Raw genomic sequence first — 19,434 nt, 5'->3', positions numbered from 1 at the left:
CCGACAGGGCCGGGGTGCGGAGAGCGTCGTGACCGGCGGCGGTGGGGCGCGGCCCGGGGCGAGGTCGGTAGTTGAGTCGCGACAGACGGTTTGAACAGCGTCATGCGCCGCATCCCGCTCCCTTTCTAAGTCTCAGAGGCAGGGGAAGGAGAGGGAAGTTTCTGGCCGTCTCCACACACCGCTCTTATTTTAAATCCTTCTCTCTGAAGAACTTCAGGTCGATCTGTTTTCCTGTGACACTGATCCTCCCGAGCTCTGCCCGAGGCTGTCCTGCCGCTCCCTTACTGCTGCAGCGCACCATTCCCTTTTGGGTAAGTAAGACCCTACAAGTTGTAGCGTGAGCCTCGTAGTCCATCATGGTGCTCCTCAGCTCTCCGTGGGGTGTGTAAAAGAAGGATATAAATTGTAAATTATGCTTTAAATGGTGGGATTGTACTCTCTGTTTTGCGTACCAGCTGTGTGAGTACACGTGGCACGTTTTCCATCTCTACCTGCCTCCTCAGGTTGGCTCTCTAGGTGTTATTCACACCAGCCCTGGGATTGCTCCTGAGGGGCGGAAATAACGTATGATTCTTCTTATGTTCATAGTTGGAACTAAGAAAAGGACAAATGTCCAGGTTTTGAGCGTCAAGCCAATGTGATGGGACCAAGCAACCCGACTATGTCTGATGCCACGTTTGCGTTCACTACCCAGCTGTACAGGAATGAAGCAAAGTCTTTGCAAACACAGGTATTATTCGACTTCTGCAGCGATGCTGAATTGGTTTTCATTTGTGATTGTTACAAAAAGATGATTATGACCCACCTCCTGAGATAGCCCGTTGGTGTCAGATCTCCATACTTGCTTTCCTGATGCTGTCACATGTAATCTTGACACCATCCTTTCGCAAGGGTGTAGATCAGAAACTACATCTGTAAACATTATTCACCTGTCTGTGGTTTAAGCCCAGCAGGCAGCTAAGCACAGCCATTCGCTCAGGCTCCCAGTGGGGTGGGCAAGAGAATTGGAGGGTAAAAGTGTGAAAACTGATGGGCTGAGGCAAAGACAGTTTAATAGGGAAAGCAAGACCTGCATGCACAATCAAAGCAAAACAAGAAATTAATTTACTACATCCCATCAGCAGGCAGGTGCTCAGCCATTTCCACAGCTTCGTCACGTGTAGCTGTGACTTGGGATGACACACGCCACCACTCCACACCCCCCCCCCTTCCAGCTTTTATTGCTTGCCAGTAACTAAAACATTGCTCAGCAATAACTGAGCAATAATATCAGTGCAGTCAACATTGTTTGCATTATAAATCTGAAACATAGCCCCATACTAGCTACTGTGAAGAAATCTAACTCTATCCCAGTCTAAATCAATACAGTATCTTAACCACTTACTTTAGTATATGGAAACAGAACCTGGTCCCATGTTTCAGCTTTCCATTTCTCCTTCATCATGCATCTCCTTCATAATTTCTCCTTCTGTTACCTTTGTAAATTTAGTAATGCCTTACTAAATCAGTATAATATTTATATTACTGCCATATATATTACTAATGTTATTGTTGTTATAACTCATTAATTTCATTGTCAGAACTCTTAGAAAAAATATTCATAAAGCCATTTGTTCTCATAGCCACTTTGGAGCAGATTTTTCAATGTGTGTGTGTATATACTTCCTATGGTGTCCACCCTAAGTTACAGATAAGTGCCTAATGTTATTTAAAAGATGAACAAAATAATTCTTAATTTTGGGTACTGGCATTTGTCTGAATGGACAGAATGCTTTGCATGCATTAAGAGCAGCCCCCAGGAGAAGGATTTGGGGGGATTGGTGGGTGGAAACCTGCCCATGAGCCAGCACCGAGCGTGGCAGCCCAGAAAGTCCCCCATGTGCAGGGCTGCACCCAGAGCAGGGGGGGCACAGTGCGAGGGGGGGATTCTCCCCCTCTGCTCCGCTCTGGGAGACCCCCCTGCAGGGCTGGGTCCAGCTCTGGGGGCACCAACAGCAGAAGGACACGGACCTGCTGGAGTGGGGCCAGAGGAGGCCACGGAGATGCTGGGGGGGCTGGAGCACCCCCTGTGAGGACAGGCTGGGAGAGTTGGGGGGTTCAGCTGGAGAAGAGAAGGCTCCGGGGAGACCTTAGAGCGGCCCCCCAGGGCTGAAAGGGGCTATGGGAAAGGGGAGAGGGATAGAATGAGGGGTGATGGTTTTAAACTGACAAAGGAGAGATTCAGATGAGATCTGAGGCAGAAATTCTCCCCTGTGAGGGGGGTGAGGCCCTGGCACAGGCTGCCCAGAGAAGCTGTGGCTGCCTCCTCCCTGGAAGGGTTCAAGGCCAGGTTGGACGGGGCTTTGGGCACCCTGGGCTGGGGGAAGCGGGGGTTGGAATTGAATGATCTTTAAGGTCCCTTCAAACCCAAATTTTTCTGTGATTCTATGAAGAAGTACCATCATGACAAAGCATTCTAATATGAAAGAAGATCCATTTTCTTTACTGTGTAAAGTGTTCTGTGTAACATCAGCTTTTTTTTTTTTTTTACACTTTGGAGCAGCTCCAGTTTAATAGAAATGTGCCTGCAGTCCCAGAGAACTTGGCTCTCAGATTCTCTAACCCCCGTCCAATTATAATAGAAAAACTGAAGGCACCCAGTGATCAGAAGAATCTAGATGGAAGTGAGGACCCCAGCATAAGAAGCTCAGGCATGTTTTCAGTGATATCTGAAGAGAGACTTAAGTTGGCTATTCAGCTAGCCAAAAGGGACATAAAACGAAGACATCTTGAAGAGCAAGTGAAACGGCAAGTGTTTGGAGATGCTGTCAATAAACCATTGTTGGCACAGAAGTCACAACAGCAGAAGACTGAAGTATTTGTAAGTCCGGAAAATAAAAATGCACTGAAGTCTCAAACTTGCTTGAAATATCAGCAGAAACTCGGTCAGCCTTCCAAAGTGGAGACTACCACCTCTGGTGCTACAGTTTATCTCTACACACCAAATAAGGGGAAGCTAAGACCAGCTGGTTTTGACTCTCCACCCACCCATGACATAGAACCTCACCCCAAGCCAAATGTAAATAAAAAAGAAGATAAAAGTATGCAGGAAGTCCGACGGCTGCAAAAGGAATTGAGAAGCTATGTCCAGAAAATTGAAGAACTGACAAAAAAAGGTGTAAGACTGAAGAGTAATTATGTTATATAAATGTACAGTAGTTTGTTGATTTGTCTTTCTTTTTGGTTTTTTGGCTTGAATTAGAATCCATATTCAGTTCTGGATTTTTGAGAACCATTTACTTTTTTCAAAAGTAGACAAAAGCTGGAATGGCTGGCCAGGTTAAGCAATAGCAAAGTTTAATATCTCCAAGTGTTTGTGGTGAGTTTCAGTCCAACCTGCAATGACAGCAAATCAGTGATAGGCTATTTGATAACACAGGTGAAAAAAAAAAATTGGTGTCTGTAGGCCTACTGGCTAGATAGTCAGACCGCAAAAATAAGTATCGTAATTAACGACAATCTTATCAGTGATGAGAAAGGGGGTAACAGCTGGTAGAAGTTCATTTCACAGTCTGACTCACCTGCTTTATGGCAGTGCAGCAGCACGATTAATGTGCTTCCTGGCACTGTGTTGTGGGCTCACCCTGGTCGGCCGTAAAGTGTCACACACTTGTGCTCATTTCCCCATTGGTGGGACAGGGGAGCGAATAGAAGGATTAAAAGCAAGAAAACTTAGAGGCTGAGGTAAGGATAGCTTAGTAAGGGAAGGAAAGAGGAGGAAGAAAGAAAAAACCCAAAACAAGTGATGCAAAGGCAATCGCTCACTACCTTCCACAAGTAGACCCAATGCCCAGCCAGTCTGTGAGCAGTTTCCCCCCAAAACCTCAATTTTTTTATTTCTGCCCATGGCATGGAGTATCCCTTTGATCAGCTGGGGTCAGCTGCCCTGGCTGTGTCCTCTCCCAGCTGCTTGCACAGCCCCAGCCTACCCGTGGCAGGGCATAGTTGGAAAAGGAGGCAGCCTTAGTGCTGTGCAAGTACTGCTCAGGGACAGCCAAAGCAGGGGTGTGGTTTTTATTCATAAATCCAAACCAGCACTGTACTGATGACTGTGAATAAAACTAACTCCATCCCAGCCAGCCCCAGTATATACTGCACTGGTTCTTTTGCATAACTAGCCAGAGGTTTAACCATTCCTAACTGTGAGTGCTTTAGCTGCAACTTCTCATAAAACTAAGAGGTCACGTGGTTTTGTAAGGTATAGCTAATAAGCTGTTTCATAAGAATGCAAATTTTAAATAGAAACACGATAGAATCATAGGATGGTTTGGGAAGGGACCTCAAACCTCATCTATGCCACCCCCTGCCTTGGGCGGGCCACCTTCCACTAGCCCAGGTTGCCCAAAGCCCCGTCCAACTTGCCCTTGAACCCTGCCAGGGGTACATTGTGTATTGGTTCTGCATGAAAGAGGCTCATTACTAAATTATGTTTGTTATCATGGTTTAATTGGGATTTTCACAGGTTAATTAAGACATAAAACTTTACATTTCTTGCTCTTTAGGGAGAGAGAAAGAAATTTTAGATCCTGATAAAGAGCAACAAGTTTACAGTAGGAGACAGAAACAAGCTGCCCGGTCAGCTCGGATGCTGTATGTACTCCAACAACAGGTAGGAACCGCACTTTATAGTAGCTAGTTTATTGTGATGAATTTGACAGGAATTAACTGAAACAAGAGAAATTTGATCAGGCTATCTCTGAACTTCCATGGCATTTATGGTGTGACTAATTTCTCTCATGACTGGACAGAGAGAGGAGCATCACCTTTGGAAAATTTGGACTTTCACTCAGACATTACAGTGAAGATTAATTGTTCATTTATAAATGTAGAGCTAATTCTGAGTGACTTTACGCTCTCTTTCTCCTTTCTTGATGAACAGGTAAAAGAAATACAGGATGATTTAGAGAAACTGAGTCCTCATAAAATCAAACATACTAAAAAGGTAAGATGTAATTATCCTCCAGGCTGTGAGTAACTTCTTAATGGAAAGTTTTCTGGCTAATTGAGTTTGATTGTGTAGGGTACACCTGAGCCCTCTCCAGAGGGAGATTTTCTTTGTATCTTGTGCTTTTCATCTCATTCTCACACACATGTCTCGCTTGCTCTGATACCGCCTTTGCTGCTTCTCTCTTCTCCGTTCTTCTCTGTCTGCAGTAAACTGGAGAGGAAGGCTGTTGGTCTGCTGCTGCTTTTATGGGGCTTCTAATTCATTCTCATTCCACTTCCTTTTCTGAATAACGCTGTGTTCTACTCTTGGCTACTTTTTTAACTTCCTGTTGATGTCACTCAGTCTTACCCACCTCCTGATTCTCTCCTCTGCCCAGCATCTTCCAGAAAGGTATCACTGAGATCACACCTGCTGTTTGGCCAATATTGTCCAGTTGTTCTCTTGTGCTTTTCCATCACTTGTATTTTCTTCCGTAAAAAAAACTGGAGGGTGGAGAATGTTCTGTTTGTGCAACTGTTGCACGTTAGGGCCAAGCCTGTCACTACAGTCCCCATTGGTACTGGTGATGGAAGCATCAGAGCAGGTTATAACCCATAACCAGGCTGTTCCACCTGACGCCGGTGCTGTGCTCAGCATGAGCGCTCTCATCTACCCTTAGTAGATTGCTTAAATGCCTCGTTGGTTTTGTCTCACAAATGGCTTCGTATCCATTGGAATTATCCCAAGGCCAAGTGTTTCTCCATGAAATGTGGGCAGCAGTTCTTTGATAAGTATCAGTATTCCTTCTATAGCTAAAGCAGTTATTTTTCATCTTTCCAGTCCCGAGCAGTATCCCGGCTGGCGGCAGCACACAGAGGAGCTGTACGAGCCTTGCAGGCGTTTGCCAGTCACTTTACAGACCAGACAGGGCAGCAGATTCCTACTCACTACAAGGAACTGGGCAGTCTCATCCGACAACTGTCTCTCTGTTCTGCCAAACTGGAAGTGGATTCTTCCATTTCTGACATTATCATAGATATTTTGCTGCAAGTTGAGGTAGGAAAAAACATTTTGTTTTTACTAAGGCAGAAAAGATGCAGTGAAATACAAGTCTGCAAACTATGTTCTTTGTTAATGAAATGGCAGAATATCTTTCTGTTGTTTTTTTTAATTTTTAAAGGCCGTATTTGCTAATGTATAAATATGATTCTAATGTTCTTACATAATGGTGGTCTAAAATAGAGTTGCATTCTAAACATGGAAGCTCCCTGCTGCTGTTCCTGTTGATGCTGTTCCTGTATTGGCTCTCCTGGTAGAACGAGGACTGGTAGTAATAGTGGTAACAAAGCATCAGTTTCTGATTTCAGATTAATTTGCCATTTTCAGGACTGAAAGAATTGCACTTTTATATGTTGGTGTAAGTTACATGTTTATTGTTTTGTGATGCATGCTTTAGGCATCAGGACTACTGATAAGCATCTGAGCCTCACACACGGTGGTAGGTGCAGAACTGGCCAGGCAGAAGAAAACGCTGTAGCTACAAGAGCTACTTAAGCTCTTTGCCCTTCAGATGGCTTCTGTTAGTAATGTCTGATGTCTTAAAACATGTTGTTGGTGTAATAGAAAAGTTCTGATTCTCGTTTCCTGCTGCAGTTCCTACCTGCAAGATTTATTTTTTAAGAACCTATGTAACCTGCGCTATTATAAAACTAGTATTTAATTCATTTAAATAAAAAGCAACTGATAAAATAGCCATAATATATTTATTTTTCCTTTAAAATATTGTTGTAACTGTAAGAGCTGTGTTGTTATTTTTGTTGTTCTGAACTGCTTATGAGAAAAGTAACAGTGCTAACTGCCTGGAAACAGGAAAGGAGGCAGAATTGTTTGGACTCAGCATTGGAGGAAGCATCTGTCTGTCTTACCATAGGCGTGGGGGCGTGGGGGCTTTTTTTTTTTTTTTTGTCTGTAGCCTTTGTATCCATTTCTTTTTGAACACACTATAAGCAGATAATTTGCTGGAGTCAATTGTAAATACAAAAATGCAAGCTTTTTCTGTAAGGTTCAAGTTAATAATATGAAGAAGCTTCTGCATGAACAAGCTATCAGAAGTAATCACTATCAGAAAAACCAAAACCAGAACCACACCAAAAAAGTTCCAAAAGTCAGAATCTCTTGAATTTGCTTCTCATTATTACATCAGATTTACTAAGAGAGTGATTAAATTTCTAAATATTTGGTTCAGGATCTGGATTCACTGCTGGAAAAGAAACAAACACCAAAAAATGTGAAGAAATGTATTTCAGCATCTCAGGGCAAATCTCTGAGGAACACTGAGACATTTCCAGCCAGAAAGCAGCTTAAATCACCAAAAGGAGAAAACAAACCTCTCCTCTTAAAGGATCAGCATGGACAAGAGCCTAGAAAACCTCCAGCTGCCAGGAGTCTCTTGACTGGTTTGTATTTTGAATTACTAGATACATTTTTATCAGTTACCTTACCGTCTGCAGTTCAGTTCTGCAGTATGTTAGGTACGTTGGTCAGTGTGTAACAGCCCGTATGTGGTGAGCAGTCACGTAGCCTTGCTATGCATTCCTTTCAGCTGTTCCCCTGACATGGTATGATAGACCTGCAGGTTCATGTGCCTCTTTATAACTACGTTGTTATCATCATGTTCTTCCTATTTTTGTCCATTTCTTTTGCTCTGGGCTACACTTGGATTGTTTTTCTGCAATGTACACCTAAATGGCAGTTTACAAGTTGACACTAATGGTGCATAGAGAATATTTCCAAATATCTACCTAGATAATACTGTATAAGTGTATTATTTTGGAAGGCAAAGTTGCTGACTGTTAGTAAACCTCCAGCAAAGCTATCACTGTTTAACTGTTTGCAGTGAAAAGATATGCTGAAGCCATGGCTCAGAATTTCCTTGGTTTGTGCAGTTTCTCTACTTTTGAGAGGATGGCTCTGTTTCATTCTTGCCAGTTCATTAATGCTAATGTCTTCTGCACAGTAATCACAGTTTCAGTACCTAGAGACACGTTCACTGACAGTTAAGCTGAAGGCTGGTTTCTTTTTCCACTACTAGCCTGCCATGCAGCCATTGGGAATTGGTTTACTTTACTTCCTATATTAAAAGAAATGGGCTTTATTCTTTATCAAGGTATTGTGAGATAAATTTACCACCCAGAGTATTTTGACACCTCATGAAAGCCACTATAGCTAATCACATTATTATATAACTTATACTAATTATTTTTCTTCTTTGGGATGTCTTTCTTATACCTCATACTATTTTTACTGGAACAGTAAGTGCAAAGAATTCTATGAAATGGATTCATCTTTGGCAGTGCAGAGAGACGGTATACTGAGGAGCATCTCATGGTTTTGATGTGTCTTGCTGCCTAAAAAAGAATGTTTTGTTATCACAGCCTCGTATGGCAATTACTACCAAAAGGCTCTCCCATGGTTTTCAAATATTTATATCCATATAAATATATATATGCACACAAACCCCAAAATCTCCTGTTCATTGACACAGTGTAAGAAAGACAATTTAATTAACACTTGTCAGGAAATGCAAAGTGTTTTTTTTCTTTTTTTATTTGATTTTTTAAAAAGTTATGGTAGAGCTTAAAAGTTCATGATTAGTTTACCTAGCATAATAGAATTATCAAATGTAGAAATAGTGATAATTCTTATCCCTTTCAACTTAAGGTTGAAAGTTTGTTTATTTTCTTGATACAGATAAACACTGACATGTTGCAAATATTTCAGCAGTTCAAGAAGCAAACAGTTGTGCTCGTGTATTGCACAATAAATTCCAAGAAGAAAATGCTCCACCTACTCCAGAGAGAAATGCCATTTCACAAGGAAGCACAGATGCATTGGTGAGAGCTAGAGCTGTAAAAAAAGATCCCATCCTTGAAAGTGGTCCTTTGAAGAAGAAAGGCGTGTTATTACCTGCAAAATCACAGGTATGGAAGTGATAAAATAATTTATGCTTCTACTTGTCCTCCAGGATTTGTTATATAATGTAAGGCACTGTCAAGCTTTGCACTTCCTCACAGTTTTTTTATTCTGAGCTGGGAGGCACAGGAGGATAAATTGTGTCATCTGCCTACACTATTTCTAGTAGTTATGACTGTTTTATCCAGTGTTTCTTGAAAGTATTGTTATTGTTCCTTGGAAACACACTGTACATCTAGAAACGATGAATAACAGAATTAGCAAGGAAGACTTTCACTGAAACTAGTTTCACGTTTGAAATTAGCATGGTTATTTTTCAACTTGAAATTAAAGCTGAAATATTTTCCTCTTACTGATCATCCTCTGTCATGAAAAATGCACTCAGCAGTGATGTTGTGCTGTTGCTAGTGTTAATAGGAGGATAAAAGTTAGGCAGATTTACTTAATTGATTACAGAAATTCTAAAACTTCACAATACAAATTCTGGTTTCTGGTAAGTCCTTGCAACCAGCAAGAGGGTTCTGTAATACAAACAAAGCAGCTCTTTAAAGAATATTTCAGAGTGCTGAATTTTGCAAATAGTTGGGATTTTTCATTAAGTGCCTTTTTTTTTTTTTTTCTTAGAGTATCACCTTCAGCTTGAAAAATCAGATCTGATACAGTAACACAGATGTATGCACGTGTAGTTTTTACTGCCTCTCATAGCTATCTGTCAGGGAGGACCTTGAGAGGGAAGGTTACATGTTTCAGTAATTCGTGCTGAGGGGACTAGTCTAAGTGTCTGTGTAGCAAATACAAATATGGCAATGTTATAGTTTCATGGCTGAATAAAATGTTACTTTGGAAACCTTCTATTTGGATTAAGATTTAACATAGAGTCTAATTCTGAAAATTTTAAAAAAAGTTTTTTAGTGTGATTTTGTTGACTTGAAGGGAATGCTGATCAAGAAATCAAGAAAGGTACATCCTCAAGGGAAGCGGGCCCGATTTCAGGAGACAACCATAGCTTTCCAACTAAAAGAGAACAAACGACCTGCTAAGGAGAGCAGAAGACCCCTCCTTAGGGCTCCTCCTGAGCGGTATGTTCACAGCCGGGTGGAACACCCCGCCACCCCGCTGGTTGCATTCTCCTCCCCCTTATACACTCCTGGGAAGAGCCACTGCTTTGTGCTTTTCCCTGGGCCGGGCCCCAGGCCGGGCTGTGCAGGCAGGGTGCTGGGGAAGAACACGGTGTCAGAGCGGGTGTTAGGAAGGGAAGTACTATCTCCCTGTTCCAGAAGGGCAAAATAGGTATCTTTGTCCTAGCCGGCAGCAGAGCACAGGTTTGTTTATTTTAAGCTCCATTCAGCAGGGCTCTCCGGATGTAGTTTGTTTTGGGAGATCCAGCTCCAGATCTGTTCTGGGTAGTGCACATGGTAAGACAAGGAAGATCCCTGGTTCTCAGAAGACTTTACTGCTTTATATAGTCTTAAAGTCAGTATTAATTTTCTCTCTGAAGGAATCACATGATTTTATTCTTAGTTGTTAGAATGTGCATTTTGTAACCCTCTGTGTTCCTATCTTGTTTTTGAAGACTAGCATGCCTTGAAGCAGACACTTCAAGAAGAGTGAAGGTGCTAACTGACCTTAGCAGAGGAGAAATAAAAAAGCCAGAAAAGTTAAGGTAATGACTTACTTTGAAGAGCTAATAAATGGTGTCAGATCTGATACAGTTTGCTCTCCACTCCCACCACTTCCCCAAAAAGTACATTTATGCGTTTGGGTTTTTTGAATTATTGTTGTCACACAGATTCAGAATGGCATGGTCATTTGTTCTGTCTTGTGTAGGTCACAAAGTGCTTCTCCAGCCCAGTGTGCAGACCAAGGTGAGAAGGCAGAACGGGAGCGCTCAGAACCTCTATCAGAGAGGACCCAGGTAGTAGTCAGGCTCATGCCACTGTTTAAAGGATGCCTTTAGAGCCCTAAAACATTTATAAAGGGGCAACACAGTTTCTTTTCAACTTATTGCAAGTCACGTTTATGTAGTCAACACAGTTCTGGACATTTGGAGAGCATATTTTGATTTCAAGATGTGGGTCTTATTGTAATGAAGTTTGGAAAAGCTGCATTAATTTTTTTGTTTGGTTGGTTTTTTTTTTGTTACCTTCTTGTCAGGTAGATGCATTTTTTCATTTGTTTCTGAATGGTCATAACAGTTCCATGCTGAACATGACTGGACTTGATAAGATTATTTTAATAATTCTTATAAAACTCTATTTAATGACTAAATAAATTTGGACTAGTAATATTAATGGTTAAATACAAAAAGCTTTATTATCATGAGAGGATTTACGTTTTATTTTCTCTCCTTTGAAACAGACTGTCACCTTGAAGGATTCCTCATTTATAAACCACCTTTCAACTCATGCAGCCGAAAAGGTATATTCTGTTTGTTTGTCAGAGAGTAAAGCTGTTTGGCATTTAAGATGTATTTTTTATCTTTGCCATATAGCAGAATGCATCCGGAAGAGTAGTGCTGATTTCCCAAACTTAGCAATTTTGATTTACATGAGCCACATCTTTAAAACAGTGTCATTGTATGGGCACATACAATATGGAACAATGAGGAGGCTCTTTCTAACATCATCTCTTTTGTATATTTTTAGCTTGATGTGACCTTGAATGTGTAATCTTGCTTAGGGGGAAAAATGTTTTCATATAAACTAGCACAGGTAAATGAATAGTGGCATCATACTATGGCTAATTGGTAAAACTGGACACAACTGAAACCTACAGCTGTGGCCTGCATCCTGTATATTTGCTCATTACCACCTGGAGCTGCTGTGAGGTGGTTCCTGTATGATGTTAATGTGTGTGTAGTGTTTGTAAGACAAGAGCCTTCACTTCACTTTCTTGGATTCCTGGGTGATCTCTAAACCTGTGACAGTTTTGTCTTCAACGTGGGAACATAGTTGTGTAGCAAGCTTTTGCCATATTGATTTTATTGGTAGGAACATACGAAGCTGTTTTTATTGGTTTGACCTATTGTGTGGGTGGAAGGAAAATGGGAATTTATTTGTATTTTCATTGAAAAGAACTGTTGAAAAGACAACTGATTGTTTCCAGGAGCTGCTGTAAGAAATGTTTGGTTTGTAAGCATTTTCTCCCCAGTTGGTTTGGGTTTTTTTTTCTTTCCTTCTTGCATTGACTGTGTGAGTTTTTGTTTGTTTGTTGGATCTTTTTTAAATAGCAGGTTGCAGCAAATGCAGATATTCTGAGTGAAAAGCTACTGGATGATCTTTTGGAAGATACTGCTCAGGAAATATGGAGTATGGAGCAGCATGAGAGACTCCAGACCGAGGCTCTGCCTATGGCTGACACTCATAGCCTGGAGTCAATGTTGCACAGAATGGAAGAAATTGAAGTAAGATTTTCACTCTTAGTTGGTCTCATTAGTGCAAATTTCTTGTTTACTGTCCATAAATTGCAATATCTGTAAGTATCTACATTCGTAAATGAAGCAAGGTCTAACTGAGTCAGTGTATGAAATTAAAGACTTGGAAGGAGTTTGCCCTTCCAAGCAAAACAGTGTAATAGAATAATGTTTGCCCTGATGTTTTATTGCTAGCTTTAGCAGCTGAGTTTGGCAAGATTTTGTGGCTTAGATCATCATATGTGAATGGGAGAAGGGAATGGGACAATCAATATGGGGATAATGTTGATTGTCTCACAGATTGGGAACTATTGAACTTGGGTTTTTGTTTTGTTTTGTTTTGTTGTTTTTTGTGATAGAGGATCCCTGTATTCTAGGAGCATAAGTATCTCAAGGAACTATACTCTGGCAATCTGAAATATTTTACAGGGCAACATGGGGATGTCAGACAAATACAGGGCTATTTGGGCCCTTATTTATTCATCTTTCTATGTAAATATTCAAGAAGTTGTCACTTACTTGGCTTGAACTTTCTCATATATTGCTTTCCTAAAAATTTTTCTTTGATCAGCTTTTCCCTAGTTTTTGGTTCGAGTCCCATTTCAACCTTCCTGTTCAGTGAAATTTAACAGAACTTAGAACCACTGAGTTTAGTGCCATTTACTCCTAGAGATCCGTTGGTAAGTCGGAAGCAAAGCTCACACTGGGCAGTGTCCTCACCCCTGTGAGGCACTGAGGCACACCTTTGAATTGGCTGCTGGCCGGGCAGGAACAGCCTGATGGCCCTTCAGTTGTTTGGGGAACTGCCCTCGGTCTGAAATGGGAGCAGCTGCCATCGTAGTAGCAAGTTGAGTCTTTAAGTATGGCTTTTGAACGAGGAGATTATCTGTGATTTCACCCCCACACCCCTTTTCAGTGTTAACTAGGCAGAAGAAGCCTACTTTGGGCAAGGAGGACCATGACCTGCTTTCCTGTTGGGTGATAACTAGTACAGCTGAGCTGCTAAGTTTGTGTTGATTAATTCTGTGTGTTCAAAACCAGAGATACCAGGAGGCTGTACGCAGGAGATTCACCCAGATTGTGTACAGTGATTGGCAGTTCTGGGGCCAGGAAGACAAAACGGGTAAGTGTCTTTTTAATGCAACTTGTTTGTTCTGTAATCTGTATCTTTAAACTCAGATGTTTTGAAATCAAAATAATTGGATTATGAGTGATCAGATAGCACCATCCAGACACATTTCTTACTGTAGGTGCTCCTTTGAGAGGACTACTTCTAAAATAGTTCTAAAATTAGTGTTTTAAAGAGGAAGGGTCTCTCCTGAGGACAGGCTGTCATTTTGTGCTTGCCTTTACTGGGGCTGCATTTGAATGGAAAGCACTGCTAGTGCAATTTAGCCGAAGGATTAGGAATCTTTAACACACACTTCCAGTCAACAGATGTCCCTTTTCTAGGCATTTGTCATTCTTTAGTTTAGGTATTTTTTTCTACCAAACTGTGAGTAATGATTTTTGTGCAGTGAAGATGACATTCCCTACATACATACACTCCTATTCATCTCTAACCTACTTGAATTTACTCCAGAAGACAGTGAGTTTACTTTCTAAGTCCAAGGTATCCTAAAGCCACTGCAGTTGTCGTCTTGTTAAACTCTTCATGACTTGCCTGTCTTCATTTTTGAGAAAGGGACCAACAAATCTGTAAATCTTAATCTTGAAAAGACTATTTAACGTGTTCTCATTTGACTTGATTCCTTTGAAACACCATTCATTAATTACTTAGCAGTAATCATTTTCATGCTGAAGAATTCAAATCTTTTTCTTAAGAGTTCACAGCCTGAGTTCAGGTATGGTGAAACAGTCTCAGTTTGTTCCTTCTGTTGATTTGCTTAGGCAGGAGCAAGCAGATATTTATCTTCTAGTTGCTTCTCCCATTTTCTTTCCTTTGTTTTAATAAACTATCAGTTTAAATGGCTTCGTTCAACAGTAAATATTAGGTAAATATTAGTGTAGCAATGAAGCCATGACAGTTTAAGGTTTTCTGGCAGTACACGGAAGATAATATTAAATTATTTAAGTTCAGAAGATTTTTGTCTTTCCTTATTTCTTTCAAGGGATGGTGATACTGTTTTTAGATCTTGCAGCATACATGCAAGTTTAATTTTTGTAGTCTCAGAAAATCTGGATTCTTCTGTACAGAATTTATTATCCAGTGTGCCTCAGCAAAAAGTATTTAATCCTTGAGAAAAACAGTTTGGATGCTCCCAGTTCACATTAATCAGATTTTTTCCTGCTTGTATGAATGTAAAGTCCTTCAGATGAAAGATATAACTAACTTTTCACATCAGATTAACTTTTTAATTGAGAGGGAACTAAGTGACATTAGTAGGAAACAGTTCACTAGTGAGGGGCAGCGTTCCAAGCAATGGTTTGCCATTTCCCATATGTAACACCGTGTAGGTGTGCGTGCCCTAACACCGTGTAGGTGTGCGTGCCCTAACACCGTGTAGGTGTGCGTGCCCTAACACCGTGAGCACTCAAAGGAGGACTGATGCTTGTTGTGTTCCCATCCCCCTGCTCTGTTCCTTATCCTGCCCTTTGACTGAGTACAAGAGTGACGCTACACTGATTTTTCCAAGCTTAGTATCTGATCCCCTTCTGACTTCAATGGAACCGCGTTGTTTTACACTGGTTGGAAGATCTCACAGTGAGACTTAGCCCAAATCTTGTTGGATTTTTTTTTCCATGTCTTGGATTTACTGTCAAGCTTAATGGGCTACAATAGTTTTAGAGTGATATTTTCTATCTCTCCTCTAGAATAATCCACTGACACAACAAACTATCTATACTGAAGTTTGGTAGGGTTTATAAAATGCTCAGCTTTAATACACTGAGCTCTTGGAAATCCTATGTTGAACTTAAATTTTAGTCACTTGTCAGCTTCAGTACTTTACTTATCCACAGAACTTCTTAAAAACCCTTAAAAGAAGCAAAAGTCTTTGTGAGGACTTACCTGCAGTAAATGCATTTTTTCTCTTTCAAAGAAACAATTTTAAATGTTATTTTCTTCCTTCTAGAACAACAAGTTGCATCAATAGCTAAAAGACCTACATCTCCTCATCCAATACAGATAACTAAATTGATGGGACACACAGAGCCAGAAGCAAACATTTTATTTGAAAAACTTTTTGATAGCAAGTAAGTAGAATATTTGGCCCTACACTAAACTGTGTGTCTTCATTATAGTATTTTCATTATAGAAAATTACAGTTACTATTTGAAGAGATTTTCTGGTCCTTCAAAAAGATACTTGAAAATCTAGTTCTGGCTTAATGACTATTTTATATTTCCAGTGATACTGCTGAAAACAAAGAAGCAGAGGAGAAATCGCAGACTGGAAATGACATTGTGCAGCCCTTGGCTGGGAATTCTCTACGGAAGGAGTGCTCGGTGTGTCTCTCTGTGCCAGAGCATATGCTTCAGAGCATCTTGGATTACAGCAGCAGATACAAGCATCACTTAAAGCTTATTTCCCACGAGGCGGTGGGCAGTTTCAATCCCTGGCAGATTGCTGAGAGGTACATGACTATCTTTGTGGTTTTGAAGTGAATGGATCAGCTGATGAACAGGTTTTTCTGTCCTTACTCGGGAAAGGAGTGGGGAGAGGGGGCCATTGAACTTGCAGACTGAAAGCCAGAAGCAGTCAGCCAGCCATTGGACTGTTTTTCCACTGGTACTTGGTGTCCGTGAGTTTTTAACGTGCTCAGTGTCTGCTGAGTGAGCAGGGCAGTATAAGCTGAAATACCCACCCTTGCACTGACACGTGAATAAGCATTTTGATTGCTCAGCAGCAGGTATAGCAACTCAGTTATATGACTGGTTAGCATTTCCTTGCACTTTTCTTGAGTGATTGCCTACAATTGCCTAGAAATCATTTTCACTATGTATGATATATTTCAGAAATCACCCATTGGCCTTGTAAAGTCCCAGTCCCAAAAACCCCACAGAAATACAGGCTGGACTTGAACCTTGTTAGTCCTGTTCTTTCAGAGCTGAAGAAATACTGGCACAACATCAGTTGGCATAGAGGGCCATTAATTCCCTGCAGAAGGGAAATCAGAAGACTTCTGACCGTGGGAGGAGAAATGAAAGAAAACTCTGTAGTATTAAGACAGAATTACAAAATCTAAGTTCAGTGGTTGTAGATGGAGTGGTTTGCCATAATTGTCTGTGTTGGCAGATTGGACATCAGCCTTAATTGCCAAGAGTTTTTAAACTTCTGCAGACACTTTTAATGCAGTAGCATTGAAATTGGTGATACAGCTCGTTGGAGTAACATTTGGCGTCTGCATTGGTGTTTTGGGAGCAGGTCCTGCGCTATTTGAGGGGACTTGTGTGTGTGCAGGTAATGATGTGTGTTGGTGCTTGGCCCAGCTGGGGTGACTGGGCAGATGTTTCAGTAACTGGTTGAATCATGTGTTTGAATCTACTGAACTAAACCCCTGAACTACGCCATGTCCGCTCTCCGCGCTGCCGTTCTGCCTTCTGAACCGCACTCCTGCTGACGGGGGTGAGGCTGAGGGTCAGGGACTGGCACCTGCTGGGCACTGGGAGATGGGTTAAATGCCAGCGAGTCTCTCCCGACGGTGAACCCCGCCGCTGCCGTTTGCCCGGTGCCTGCTGTGCCCCGAACCGGCTGCGGAGCCTCCGGGAGCCCCGCGCCTCGCTGACGCCCTCCCGCCGCTGGAGGGCGCCATAGCCCTCTAGCATGAGCTCGGGTGGCCCCGCCGGGAACATTCCCGGGCTGCGCCCCGCGGGCCTGAGACAGGCTCCGCCATGGTATTTTAGAATGTAAGCAAAACTGAACAGACGTTTTCAGGAGGCCCATACACAACTGTTGTCTTACACTAAAAGAGTTTTCCCTCCTGTAACATCTGCTGTGGTCCAGGGATCGCTGAATGTTGAAAGGTTCCTTAAACTCTACTGCTCCCAGTGAGGCCCGATTCAGTGGCAGCTAAAACCAATGAGAAGGTTCCCATTTACTTCAGTGGCCTTCGGATGAGCCCCACTCATTATTTAACTCTTACCCCCAAAGCAGGATTAGTATCTAAGAGTTTGAAAAAATGAAGCATTTGAGATCTCTCAACACTTCTAAGCCTGCTACGAGCCAGACTGAGGAGAGAATTTCTGATATACAACACATATCAGAACACGTATCAGATCTTGTCTTGGGCTAAGCAGTAGAAAGAATGAAAAAACATGAGTATTTCCCTTTTAAAATCAGAGCACTGATATCAATGGACGGGATGACTGGAATTTGAAATCTAACTTTCTGAACCTTTTCCTCTTCTTTTTCTCCCTCCCTCTCCCTCAGTCTTGCAGAGCAGCTGACAGAAGAAGCCCTCTGTGATGTGGCGGCAGAGCTGCAGGATGTTTGTGAGGATTACGCAGAAGCTGTGTTCACGTCAGAGTTTTTGCAGCCAGCACACTAAATGCTTTCAAATCCGCCCCATTATCAAATGCAACATCAGCCTCAGTCTTAACAGGCTTATCAGATGATCCAATTTTTCATGTTTTTTTTAAGTCTGTGAGATTCTGTTCACCAAATGAATTAAGTCTATCAAGGATTCATCTCAGGTTTTTATAAAACCATTATCATAATGTTTTCCTTTTCAGACTTTATTGTACTGCATTTATCAGGACTTAATTTTTTTAGCCAGTGCTTCAGTAGAATGGAGTGAACTGTTTCAGGTGAAGTTTATATATTTTGATGGGAATACCAACCCATTTGTATACCTATATTACTTCATTCATTTTTATGGTACTTTGTATATACTGAGAATTATAACATTTCTTATGCATTAAGCACTCTTCCTCCACCCTCTGGTTGGAACCTGAGAGCTCTGTGGAGCCAGAGCTGGGCTTGCTGGGGTGTTTTCCAAATATTCTTGCTAGTCCTTTGGACTCCCACTAAAATCAGTAGGGACTAAAGGTCACTGGTGTCTTGATCTAGTTCCTTTAAGGATCTGTCTAAGCATTGTTTCTTATAACCCCATTGCCTAAACCCAACCTTGAGCCAGCCTACGCCGTTGGGAGTGGGTGCAGCCCTGATCCGAAAGGGCTGGGTCAGTGTGTGTCAATGCTCCATCACAGAGGAATAAACCTGCAGGACTGAAAGCTGAGGGGTGCTCCAGCCTGCCAAGCCCTCGGGTTTATCTCAGCCTGGTCATTGCATCACGTAAATTGGGCTGGTTACTTGTGGAAGATTTAGGCAGGAGCTGGGGGAGGGAGGAAGGGTGGGTGTCCTGTAAAGAGGATTTTCGGCAGAGAGACTTACTCTGGTCCACATTAACTGATTAGAATTCATTTGTTGTTGCCTCTTTTTAGAAAGGTTTTGGCTTCCTGTCTGTGCATGTGTCAGAGGTTAATAAACATTTAATAGGCCTGGAGTCAAGGAAAGGCTGTAACTCAGGTCATTTTATGAGTGAAATGGCTGTCCATAGATTCCCCATTCTACCAGTGAACAGCCCTTCGTTACCCCTGTAGTTGTAAAAGTCCTTCAGCAGGGCCCTGTGGGGGGTTATTAACTGTACCGTCTCTCTACGGGGCTGTTTGAGCTGGAAGTCAGACGAGCGCTGCTGGTTTGTGACTGGTGTGTCAAGGTGCCGAGGTGGGGCAGAAGGACGTCTGCCCTGTGCCCTGCGTCACCCCACGGCGGTGGCAGCTCGGGGCTCAGCAGGTCTGTGGGCTCACACAGCAAAAGGCTGCTCTGGCCCAGCTGGAGGCCAACAACAACCTGGCACCAACTACTCTCTGTACAGTAAACCTGGGGGGTCCCGAGGACAGGCTGGGGTCTTGTGCTCTGCCCAGCTCGCTCTCGGGGCACGTTTTGTGGCTGTTTACACCTGACATAGCATGTAGTGTTTCTCTGTGTGGGCAAATTATTTTAAAATAGATGAAGTGCAGTGAAAAGGAGGGGGTTGGAAGCAGTAGCGAGCTGGCCAAGGAAAACCAGTGTCTCATTAGTCTGTCCTGCCTGCTACTAGGGGGTTTCCAGTAACCAGTCCTGTTAGGCTGATTTCCTTTT

At 42.1% G+C, this 19,434-nt stretch overlaps 1 protein-coding gene across 7 annotated transcripts; it reads left to right on the top strand.

Annotated features, from left to right (window-relative positions):
- Positions 1–6: 6 nt before the first annotated feature.
- Positions 7–18,162, top strand: KIAA0753 (KIAA0753 ortholog). 7 transcript variants are annotated; one of them, XM_026861746.1, is made up of 17 exons: positions 7–311; positions 589–730; positions 2,543–3,155; positions 4,542–4,648; positions 4,919–4,981; positions 5,807–6,022; positions 7,212–7,422; positions 8,747–8,946; positions 9,872–10,017; positions 10,512–10,601; positions 10,766–10,853; positions 11,297–11,356; positions 12,168–12,341; positions 13,392–13,473; positions 15,425–15,545; positions 15,701–15,925; positions 17,722–18,162. In XM_026861746.1, exons 2-17 carry the CDS (start codon positions 641–643, stop codon positions 17,837–17,839), a joined length of 2,604 nt encoding a protein of 867 aa, XP_026717547.1. In that variant the 5' UTR covers positions 7–311; positions 589–640; the 3' UTR covers positions 17,840–18,162. The 7 variants fall into 7 exon arrangements, 6 of the variants coding, with proteins under 6 accessions (XP_026717547.1, XP_026717549.1, XP_026717548.1 ...); XM_026861748.1 differs by having other exon boundaries at positions 2,540–3,155; positions 8,750–8,946; XM_026861747.1 differs by having other exon boundaries at positions 2,540–3,155; positions 12,171–12,341.
- Positions 18,163–19,434: the final 1,272 nt, after the last annotated feature.

Source organism: Athene cunicularia, assembly GCF_003259725.1.
Source record: "Athene cunicularia isolate RWA chromosome 19 unlocalized genomic scaffold, athCun1 chr19_part1, whole genome shotgun sequence".
Taxonomy (NCBI): domain Eukaryota; kingdom Metazoa; phylum Chordata; class Aves; order Strigiformes; family Strigidae; genus Athene; species Athene cunicularia.
The sequence above is the reverse complement of the archived record's forward strand: the minus strand, read 5'-3'. Positions and strand labels throughout refer to the sequence as shown.

Coding starts and splice junctions, on each gene's coding strand:
- KIAA0753 (XM_026861745.1), top strand. CDS start 641: ATGGGACCAAGCAACCCGACTATGTCTGATGCCACGTTTGCGTTCACT. Junction 10,018..10,511: donor CTTAGGGCTCCTCCTGAGCG/GTATGTTCACAG, acceptor TTGTTTTTGAAG/ACTAGCATGCCTTGAAGCAG. Junction 15,546..15,700: donor GAAAAACTTTTTGATAGCAA/GTAAGTAGAATA, acceptor TTATATTTCCAG/TGATACTGCTGAAAACAAAG.